The sequence below is a fragment of the Cebus imitator genome, unplaced genomic scaffold (genome assembly GCF_001604975.1).
Source record: "Cebus imitator isolate Cc_AM_T3 unplaced genomic scaffold, Cebus_imitator-1.0 Scaffold434, whole genome shotgun sequence".
NCBI classification, from domain to species: Eukaryota; Metazoa; Chordata; class Mammalia; order Primates; family Cebidae; genus Cebus; species Cebus imitator.
Window position 1 is genome coordinate 1339065 of NW_016107749.1, and position 11603 is coordinate 1350667.

The window sequence follows — 11603 nt, forward strand, 5'->3', positions numbered from 1 at the left end:
GTCTCACACCCGTAATCCCAGCATTTTGGGAGGCCGAGGCGGGTGGTTCAGAGGTCAGGAGATGAAGACCAGCCTGCCCAGTATGGCGAAACCCTGTCTCCACTAAAAATACAAAAATTAGCTGGGTATGGTTGCGGGCGCCTGTAATCCCAGCTACTCGGGAGGCTGCGGCAGGAGAATCGTTTGAAACTGGGAGGCAGAGGTAGCAGTAAGCCGAGATCACACGATTGCACTCCAGCCTGGTCGACAGAGCAAGACTCCGTCTCGAGGAAAGAAAAAAAAATTATTATTCTTTAGAGACAGGGGTCTCGATATATTCCCCAGGCTGGTCTGGAGCTCCTGGTCTTCAAGGATCCTTCCACCTCTGCCTCTCAAAGTGTTGGGATTACACGCATGAACCACAGTCTCCGGCCGTTTCTGCCTCAGTCTCCCGAGTAGTTGGGACCACAGGCGTGTGCCACCACGCCAGGCTAGAGTAATAAAGTGATGTACTGTGTGAAGTACTGTAAAGTGATACTAAATGTAAGGTATTGTCCTTATTAACGCTATTATTATTATTCCTAATACGAGATGGACTAAGGGACATAAATCAATTGGTATTAACGTTGGAATTAGAACCATAAATCAAACAAGCCTAGAAAGGACTTCCACAGGTATTTCAATGTTTGGCTACATTATTGTTAGTGTATATTATTATTGTTACTGTATTTTTAGTGTACTAAGTCAAAAAACCTGGACCTGGAGAGAACTACAACTCGCATTATCCCGAACACCCTCACAGTGCGGTTGGATCGTGTGTCGGGAGGAAATTAAAAGAAAAAAACGAAAAACAAACAAAAAAAACCCCCTACGAACCCCGGATGTATGCAAAAACTACATTTCCCAGAATACTTCACCCCCCCCCCCCCCCCCGCCGCTGTATATATATATAGCCCATCCGGGTTCTTCGAGATGCTGTTTGGCGACTCGTCGCCATTCCCGGAGCAACTGAGCTTCGGCCCAGGGGCGAGTGTCCGTCGCTGTGTCGGAGACACTTGTCCCCGACACCAAGACAGCCAGCCCTCTCCCCTGCCCCGCGGCGGGAGAGCGTGTCCGGCCGGCCGGCGGGGCTCGCGCACCCTCCCTCACCTCCCCTTCCCCCGCAGCCTCCGCCCCGCCAGGCCCGGCCAGGACTCCCGAGCCCCGGCCTCCTCCTCCTCCTCTATCACCGCTGCCGCCGGGCTTGACAGCCCCGTCTGCCGCTTCTCTTTCTAATTTGAGAAGCCAAGGAAGGAAACAGGGAAAAATGTCGCCATGAAGACCGAGAACCGCTGCCGCCGCCGACCCCCGCCGGCCCTGAACGCCATGAGCCTGGGTCCCCGCCGCGCCCGCTCCGCTCCGACCGCCGTCGCCGCCGAGGCCCCCGTTGATGCCGCTGAGCTCCCCCAACGCCGCCGCCACCGCCTCCGACATGGACAAGAACAGCGGCTCCAACAGCTCCTCCGCCTGTTCGGGCAGCAGCAAAGGGCAACAGCCGCCCCGCTCCGCCTCGGCGGGGCCAGCCGGCGAGTCTAAACCCAAGAGCGGTAAGGGCGGGCCTGCGGCAGTGGCCGGGGGCGACTGCCCCTGAGGCTGGGGAGAGTCCTTGCTCTCTGGTCTGCTGGGTTACCCCGGGACAGGCTCCACCTTCTATTATAGCTCCTATCTGTCCTTTTCCATGGCTCTCGTTAGTTATGTTAATCAGCGCTGTACTGCGTGGTTTCTGTGGGTCGTTTACATTAATACTCAAAACTGCTTCAATCCCCATTTTACACATGAGGAAAGCAAGACTGATAAAGAGTAAGGTCACCCAGCTAGTACGCGCCTCACACCAGGCCTTAAGACCTGGTTTGTCTGACTCATCAGTCCACGCTCCTAAAACCACTACGTTTTTCTACCCTTTAGAGTTGAATTAACATTGGATAGTGTTCAAGTTTAGACGGGTGGGTGGGGCCCGAGGGCCTTTCAAACCTTGATCTCTTATTTAATAATCTGGCCCCAGATCCATTCCTTGTCGAAGAGGAAGTCATTGAATGGGCTCTTCAGTGTGGGGTTAAGAGCACAGACTTATCAATTCAGTCTTTGGGTCCCAGTTTGCCAGACCGTGAGTGAGTGCCCCGAGTTTACTTACCTGTAAAGGTAGGTGGAGGTAATAGAATTAAATAAACTTTAAAAGCAAAAACAAATAAACTGAGGTCTTAGGGTATCTGACGTCTATTTTGCACGAGATACACGTCTATTTTTGTGTGTTGGACTATTATTGTCCTTTAACAGGGATGGTTTTATTTCTGTAATCAAGTCTCTCAATATTAAATTATGACCATAATGATGATAGCTACCTTTAATCGAGGGCTTACCATGTGCCAAGTACTAGGTGAAGTTTTTTTTTTTATTTTTTGAGACAGAGTCTCGCTCTGTCACCCAGATTGGAGTGCAGTGGCGTGATCTCTGCTCACTGCAACCTCCCCCTCCCGGGTTCAAGCAATTCTCCTGCCTCAGCCTCCTGAGTAGCTGGGGTTACAGGCGTCTGCCACCGCACCTGGCTAATTTTTGTATATACGTAGAGAGGGAGTTTCACAGTCTTGGCCAGGCTTGTCATGAACTCCTGACCTCATGATCCACCCACCTCAGCCTCCCAAAGTGCTGGGATTATAGGCGTGAGCCACTGCGCCTGGCCTGAAGTTTTTACCTGTTATCACTGTGCTAGTCACTGACCTGTCTAGCGGGGTGAAATTGTTCATATTTAAGGAAGGAATAAGCTGAACAGGTAGGATGTTAGGAGTTGGCAGAGATTGGAGTCCAATGTTGTTTATTTTATTTTGAAGTTTGTGTTAGTCTCTGCTCTCTTTTGTATTTCGGTCACATTAGCAGTAATAGGAAGGTGTCAGCGACAGTGGGTATGTTGTGGCAGAGAGGGAAGTATTTGGAGTTCCTAAATGTGGAGGTCCAGTTTAAAACAGTTAAAACAGATAAAAATCTGTAAGAGAGACCGGATGTGGTGGCTCACGCCTGTAATCCCAGCACTGAGGTGGGGAGTGTCACTTGAGCCCAGGAATTCCACACCAGTTTGGGCAAGATTGTAAGACCCTGTCTCTCTAGGGAAAAAAAAAAAAATTAGCTGGGTGTGGTGGCACACACCTGTAATCCTGTGTACTCAGAAAGGTGAGGTGGGAGGATCACATAAGCTCAAGGAAGTTTCAGCTGCAGTGAGTTGTATCAGGACGCTGCATTCTATCCAGCCTGGGTGGCAGAGAGACCCCATCTCTAAACAAAGCTGTAAGGCTGACTTAAAGCAAACAAAATCAAACAAAAAATTGTAAGGCTTACTAACTCATTTGGAGTTCACTGCTGCATGTAGCAAACTTGTTTACCTGGTGTGAGACCAGTAGAAGTATGGATTTTTGGGCCATGTGAGGAAATGGTATGTATGCGGACTGATTTTGCGGCTATGCACATGTGTAGGTTTGCCATAGATCCCTCAAAAGGTAGAAGGAAGCCAGTCCTTTTGGTCAGTGTTCGAACTGGTTTAGAGTGGTCTGTTACTCAAAGCAATTGATAAGTAAGTTTATTTTTGCACTCTGTTCCCAGATGTATGTTAAGGATTTGGTTCTCCAGCTGTCTGAATTCTCAACTTATGTTTCTGTGGCTCCCCTTTAAGCCACTGTCATACATTCATTAGTCAGTTGCAATAAATGCCTTGTTTATTTCCTAGTTAGCAGTAGGTGAAAATTGTGACAACTCGAACAAAATAAAACAACAAACAGGTATTTAAGGAATTTTACTGCTATGTCCTTCACTTTGAATATGTTGATATTGGAATTAACTCTCATTAACCAAGAAGATGATACAGAATTCTATAGTAGTTTGACCAAAGCAAATATTTGTCGTTGTTGACATTTCAAATGGGCAGGGCGGCTATAATCCCAGCACTTTGGGAGGCTGAGGTAGGCGGATTGCTTGAGCCCGGGAGTTCGAGACCCTGTCCTGCAAAAAAATAAATGAGCCAGGCGTGGTGGCACACACCTGTAGTCCCAGCTGTGTAGAGGCTGAGGCAGGAGGAGGGGGAAGAGCACTTGAACCCAGAAGTTCAAGGTTGCAGAGAGCCATGATCACTCCACTACACTCTAGCCTGGGTGGCAGAGACCCTGTCTCCAACAAGAAGAAAACTTTTTTAAAGACTCATGTAAAGGGTCTTTGTTAGATTTTATGAATTCACAGGTGTGCCCTCAGGCAGTGTTTGTTTTTTGTTTAATGTGTGTGTTAGAAAGCTTGACTGTGTTGGCCACTGCCAGTGTCTGCTTTTCTGGCTTTAGCTGTGTGTATTCCCTTAGTAAGGAAGGATGGGCTTTGTAGCCAAATCCATACTTCTTCACTAACCATAATCTACTGCTTGCATTTAGGAACAAATTAAAAGGAAGAATATGTGGAGATTAAAAGATGAGGAAACTTTGGATATTGGCTGATTTTTAAAGTTGAACCTAAGCTGCTATGTTAACAACCTAACAGCATAACAGCTAAGACCATAAGCTGTTATGTTGACAACATAACAGCTAAGATCAGGGCTACTACAGCAGTATTCAGGAACTCGGATGCGGTGACTTCTTAATGAGATGGTTGCTCTAACAAAAGGGTAGTCTCAAGTTCCGCATAATCCCATCAAAAGATTTCTGCAGTATTTCATAAACTAAACACTTCATATACTTGATTCTGCTGGAAATCTTTGAAAGGACCTTGCATTACAGAGTACTGAGTTGAATGAAAAGCAAGAAGGTTAAGGTAAAAAGATAGTTTGTCTATCTTTTGTCAAGGTGAAAAGAACAAGAGTTTTAGCATTCAAATATTTTTTTTCTTATTTATTTATTTTTTAAAAATAAAGACAGTTTCACCATGTTGGCCAAGCTGGTCTCGAACTCCTGGCCTCAAGTGATCCACCCACCTTGGCCTCCCAAAGTGCTGGGATTACAGGCGTGAGTCACTGCGCCTGGCCAGCATTCAAATATTTAAGTCCCCTTTTTTTCTCCTCCTTTACTACCTCGTGGAAAAAAGCCGTTTGGTTTCTATTTTGTAAACTGTCCTAAATGGTCATTTGCTTCCTAGCTACATGATTAATTTCCTCGAGATTTTTGTTCAGTGGCTGGTTTTAATTTGCCCTTCATTTGTACACAGGAAATAGGTACATTTGGCTACCAGGATTTTCTTGATCTTTCTGGCTGGAGTGGCATACCACAGTTTCTTTGCCTGAGCTAATTGCCCTAAACATTTATATAACATTCCTTTTCTTGATTATATTCGTACAACTTCATTCCAGTAGTGTTAATAGGCATTTCTAAGAACATTCAGCAGTGAATATCCTGTGAATATAGCTCAGAGGAGAGAAAGTGGGTTAGGAAGTGGGGAAAGTCATTTAGAAGTAGCAAAGTAAAAAAAGGCAAGAGAAGGTAGACCGTTTATGGGCAGACAATGGACCCTGGCCAGGAACCAGGCTTTTGTCCCATCCCTCTGGGGACATAGAACTGCCAGGGAGGTTAACGAAGGTCAGGAATTATGAAGCAGTTATTTTGAGGTTGGTGGTATGAGGCACTGCCCTGGCATTCTTCCTGTTACTCCGGTACCAGAAACCAGGTTACTAGTGGTAATCTGCTTTGAAGAATGCCTCTGACCTGTAAATGGACCTGGAGATTTTAATGGCTTTGAAAATTGAGGTGATTTGAAGCCTTCAGTAAAACCACTTCAAGAAATTAAAAGAATTTCAGGGCCCGTTGGCCGGAATCTTGGTTTATATGGTTTTGTTGGAAGTCTAGTGGGTGCTTTTCACAGGAATGATTTGGGTTTATTAATGATAGGCTTTCAAATCATAGCACTATATGTCAGCCACTATGGTAGGCAGTTTACAGTTTTCTTAATCCTCATGATTCTATGAGGAAGTATGGTAGAGTATTAGTCCTGTTTTACAGACAAGAAAAACGAGGCTTAGCAGAGTTAAGAGTGATTTGCCCAAGTAAATGTTTATGAAGTCCTAGGTAGTATTTTTCAATAAGCTTTGCGTAGTCTCACTTAGCAAGCGGATAACTTACTGGCACGTGCATCATTCCTGATACCACCTCTCTCTTCCTTTCATTCAGAATTACTAATTTCAGCTGGATTCAATTTGTTGTCAGTTGATTCTGTAGTAAGGCCATATGTTGCCCCTCTGGAGGTGCTTGTCAACTACTCTGGACGATGGGTAAGCAACTTGCTTGCGATTACAGCATGAATCAGCAGCAGAAACTTCCTGACTGGTATTCTGACCTCTAGGCTGAGCCACCTGTTAGAGCTAGAGCTAGAAATGAGGATGCCAAGTAATTTAACTTGGCAGCCCTTAATTTGGTAATGGGGGAAGGCTGAGCTATACCTACTGCTACTTGGTGGAGACCTTTCCATTAGGGAAATGTGGAACAACTGAGAGGCTGAGTTAAGATTTTTTATTTTAAGAGATGGGGTTTCACTGTGTTGGCCAGGATGGTCTCGATCTCCTGACCTCGTGATCCGCCCTCCTCGGCCTCCCAAAGTGCTGGGATTACAGGCATCAGCCACTGCACCCAGCCTTGAGTTAAGTTTTTAAGTCACTTATTTATTGACTCTGGACCCTTTTCATTTTGGAATGTGTCTCGACAGTAGTTCTTGGCAGTTGTTTTCAGCTGTGGCTGTGCATCAGAATCTCCTCAGGAATTTTTTTTTTTTCCTCTGGGACAGAATCTTACTCTGTCACCCAGGCTGGAGTGCAGCATCGCGATTTCAGCTCACTGCAACCTCTGCCTTCTGGGTTCAAGTAATTCTGCCTCAGCCTTCTTAATAGCTGGGATTACAGGTGCCTGCCACCACACCTGGCTAATTTTTGTATTTTTAGTAGAGACGGTTTCACCATCTTGACCAGGCTGGTGGCCTCCTGACCTCGTGAGAAACTTAAAAAAAAAATTAGGAGTGGACTCCTTCCTAGGAATTTTTTCTGATTTTGTTTTGTTTGTTTTTTAGAGATGGGGGTCTCAATATGTTGCCCAGTCTGGTCTTGAACTCCTGGCTTCAAGTGATCCTCCCACCTCAGCCTCCTAAAGTGCTGGGCTTACAGGCATGAGCCACTGTACCTGACCTTTCTCTCTGATTCTTTAAGCCTAAATTGGGCCCATGGGTCCTGGGGATTCATAATTTTAAAAGTCTGTGCAAGTGATTCTGATGTGCAACTGGGATCGGGAACCAGCATTCTGAGATTTAAAACTTTACCCACGGTTCCTTCTCCCAGGAACTTGACTTTTTTTCTGTTTTCCAAAATCTAAAGTGGATCATCTCATCACTCCTGTTCTACCCTTGAGTTTTTCACGTGTATATCCTGGCAAGTTGTCCACAAAGCATCTCAAAAATAGTGCTCTGAATTTTATCTCTGGGTCCCAGGCCTGATGATACATACCTTCAACCTTTAGCTGCCTGTTGCCTGGGTCTAGAGATAACAGCCAGTCTCTCACTTGACATGCCTGTCTTCATACCCTTAGGTAAGTGGAAGACGAGAGAAAGGAGTTGATTTTAGCAACTAAAATCATGAATCATGATGTGGTCAGTTGTGGTTTGGAAATGAGCAGTTTACTGTCTATCGGAGAGCAGTTCTGTAAGCATTAGGAAACTGTTTCCTTGGCAGTGTGGTAATAAGTGAGGAAATGAAGACAGCCCTCTTGCTAAGTGCCAGTTTACTTTCTTAAGCCCTTGCCATGTAGAATCTGGCTTTACCTTATCTATGCAAACCATGAGGTGCATCTTGAAAGCAGCAGTTAGGGTCAAACAGTTAGGGTCTAGGATCATCCGAAACAGTCTTGGATAACGAGGTGATATGTTTTCTCTTTATATACCTATCCTTATAAAATCTGTTGTGTTTGAGGTGATGTGAAGTGGAGTTAAGGAAAGCAAAGCAAGAAAATGTGGCTGAGTCAGCTGGGGTTTTGCATCCTCTGAATTTTCCCTTTATTTGAAAAAAATTTTTTTTAAGAGACAAGCTTTTGCTCCATCACTCAGGCTGGCATACAGTGGTGCAAACATAATTCACTGCAACCTTGAACTTGTGGGCTTAAGAGATCCTTGAACTCTTGAACCACTGTGCCTGGCTTATGTTTTTTTATTTATTTTTTTGAGACAGAGTCTTGCTCTGTTGCCAGGCACTAGGCTGGAGTGCAGTGGCGCCATCTCGGCTCACTGCAACCTCCACCTCCTGGGTTCAAGCAATTCTCCTGCCTCAGCCTCCCATGTAGCTGGGATTACAGGCGTGCGCCACCATGCCCAGCTAATTTTTGTGTTTTTTAGTAGAGATGGGGTTTCGCCATGTTGGCCACTCTGGTGTTGAACTCCTGACCTCATGATCTGCCCGCCTTGGCTTCCCAAAGTGCTGGGATTATGGACATGAGCTACGGCGCGCTTTTTTTTTTTTTTTTTTTTACACGGGGTCTCACTCTAGCCCAGGGTAGAGAGCAGCGGTGCCATTGTGGCATACTGCAGCCTCAACCTTGGCGTAAGCAATCCTCCCAACTCAGCTTCTCAGCTAGGACTGCAGATTTGTTCCACCACATCAAGCTAATTTTTAAATTTTTTGTAGAGATGGGGTCTCGATATGTTGCCTAGGCTGGTCTCAAAACTCCTGGGCTCAAGTGATCTTCTTGCTTTGGCTTCCTAAAGTGTTGAGATAACAGGTGTGAGCCACCAAGCTTAGCACCGAAACTTTGCTTTCTGATTGTTACTATTAGTGCCATGTCTAATACAAGCTGTTGCTAACTGAAGTAGTAGGTAAAAGTCTAGTTTTTAAATTCTAACTTTATTCTGTTTTTTGAGACAGTCTCACTCTGTTGCCCAGGCTGGAGTGAGTGGTGTGATTTCAGCTCACTGCAAACTCTGCCTCCTGGGTTCAAATGATTCCCATGCCTCAGCCTCCCAAGTAGCTGGGATTAAATGCATGTGCCACCACCCCTGGCTAATTTTTGTATTTTTAGTAAAGATGGGCTTTCATCATGTTGGCCAGGCTGGTCTCGAACTCCTGGCTTCATGTGATTTGTCCGCCTTGGCCTCCTAAAGTGCTGGGATTATAGGCGTGAGCTATCATGTCTGGCCTTAAATAATAACATTAAATTAAACTCTGGTCATTGTCCCTAAGCAGGATTTAAGGGTAACTGCTAGGAGTGAACCTAGCCTGTTTCTGTGACTGTCTGTCCTGTTTACACTGCTGCCATCTCACATGATTTAGATTGATTTCCAGGTTGTAGGTGGCCACATTTGGAGAGAATGACATTTATTCAATGAGGTTGACAGACAGCATGAAGTGGTTGCTTTCAAAATTTGGACTCTGATTTATTAACTCACATTTTGTTTTCTCTGAGCTGTTGTTTCACCTTGAATTTATTTAGCCTGCTATAGGAAGCTGGTGATTATACTTAGCAAGAAATAATTTCTTCTAAATTTAAAAAATTACTCAGAGAATATTACAAGTCTGCAGACAGTTACTTTTGTATCGTATCAATCTTGGAGTGTGAGGGCTGAGCATAGGAATTCCTTAAAAGCTCATCTGGGTGATTGCTATGAACTGACCAGGTTGCGAATCATTATAAGAGGATTAAAATGGGGCCAGGCCCCATGGCTCATGCTTACAGTTCCAGCACTTTGGGAGGCTGAGGTGGGAAGATCACCTGAGCCTGGAGGATCACCTGAGCCCAGGAGTTTGAGACCAGCCTGGGCAACAGAGTGAGACCTTGTCTCTACAAAAATTTAAAAATTTAGGCCAGGCATGGTGGCTTACGCCTGTAATCCCAGCACTTTCGGAGTCTGAGGGTGGTGGATCGCTTGAGCTCAGGAGTTTGAGACCAGCCTGGGCAATGTGGCAAAAACCCTGTCTCTGTAAAAAATATAAAAATAAGCCAAGAGTGGTGGTACATGCCTGGAAGACAGGAGGATTGCGTGAACCCCAGAGGTTGAGGCTGCAGTGAGCCGAGATCATGCCACTGCACTACAGCCTGGGTGACAAAGTAAGACCCTGTCTGAAAAAATTAGCTCCGTGTGGTGGTGCACACCTGCTGTCCTAGCTGGGAGGCTGAGTTGGAAGGATTGCTTAAGCCAGGATTGCTGCAGTGTGCTAATGATGCGCCACTGCTCTCCACTCTGGGCTGAGTAAGAATCTGTCCCAAAAAAAAAAAAAAGGCCAGGCACGGTGGCTTATTCCTGTAATCCCAGCATTTTGGGAGGCTGAGGTGGGCAGATCACCGGAGGTCAGGAGTTCAAGACCAGCTTGGCCAACGTGGCAAAGCCCCATCTCTACTAAAAATACAAAATTAGCCACGTGTGGTAGCTCATACCTGTAATCTCAGCTACTTGGGAGGCCGAGGCAGGAAAATCACTTGAATCTGGGAGGTAGAGGTTTCAGTGAGCCAAGATGGCATCACTGCACTCCAGCCTGGGCAGTAGAGTGAGATGCTGTCTTTGAAAAAAAAAAAAAAGACTAGGCATGGTGGTTCGTACCTATAATCCTAACGGTTTAGAAGGCCGAGGCAGGATTGATTGAGTCCAGGAGTTTGAAATAAGACTGGGTAACAAAGTGAGACCCCATCTCTACAGAAAAAATAGGCTGGGCGTGGTGGCTCATGCCTGTAATCTCAGCACTTTGGGAGGCCGAGGCAGGTGGATCACTTGAGCTCTGGAGTTTGAGACCAGCCTGGGCAACAAGGGCAAACCCTGTGTCCACAAAAAAACATAAAAATTAGCTGGACATGGTGGTGAGTGCTTATAGTCTCAGCTACTCCGGAAGCTGAGTGGGAGGGTGGCTTGAGCCTGGGAGGCGGAGGTTGCTGTCAGCTAAGATTGCGCCACTGCACTGTAGCCTGGATGACAGAGTGAGACCCCATCTCTAACTAAATGAATAAAATGCATAAATTATTATTATATGGTTAGAGTATAAATAAATTGGTATAACGGTTTCAGAAAGCAACCTAAGAATGTATAAATGGCTTTAATGACCATATTTTATCTGCTAATTCCACTTTGAGAATTTGACATAATTAATCACAAAAGCCTCTGTCTAAAGAGACTCCCAATGCTATTATATTAAACTAGCAAAAAAATTAGAAGCCACCTAAATGTACAACAATGTGGGGTTGGTTACATTATTCTGTAAGTGTTTGGTGAACACAAGGATACAGCAATTAATCATGCTTTTGAAGACTAGGGATGCATAAAAGTGCTCTCAAAGTAGTAAGCAGAAAAGATATCTTCTATGCTTGTCATTTGTCACAAATCAAAAGTATAAGATTTGTGGCAAGTTTGTAAAATGGAGATTAAAAGGAAACCAATGTTAATGGATTAGTGCTCTGTGAGTACTGGCAACTTTATCCTTCCCTATTTTCAGAATTGAACATGTATTATAATTGGAGAGAAAAACATTTTTTAAAAAGGATATAACTCAAGCTGATCAAATACGCTTTTATTTATTTATTTATTTTATTTTTTTTTTTTTTGAGACGGAGTTTCGCTCTTGTTTTCTGGTTTTGAGTGCAATGGCGCGATCTCGGCTCACCGCAACCTCCGCCTCC

The 11603-nt window shown here is 45.1% G+C and overlaps 1 protein-coding gene across 1 annotated transcript in view; it reads left to right on the plus strand.

Annotated features, from left to right (window-relative positions):
- Nucleotides 1-926: 926 nt before the first annotated feature.
- RNF10 (ring finger protein 10) overlaps nt 927-11603 on the plus strand; it is a 50806-nt gene continuing 40129 nt past the window's right edge. The window contains exon 1 of the mRNA XM_037731949.1: nt 927-1565. Within this exon, the coding sequence (XP_037587877.1) occupies nt 1409-1565 (157 nt within the window). The 5' untranslated portion in view covers nt 927-1408. The remainder of the gene's footprint in view (nt 1566-11603) is intronic.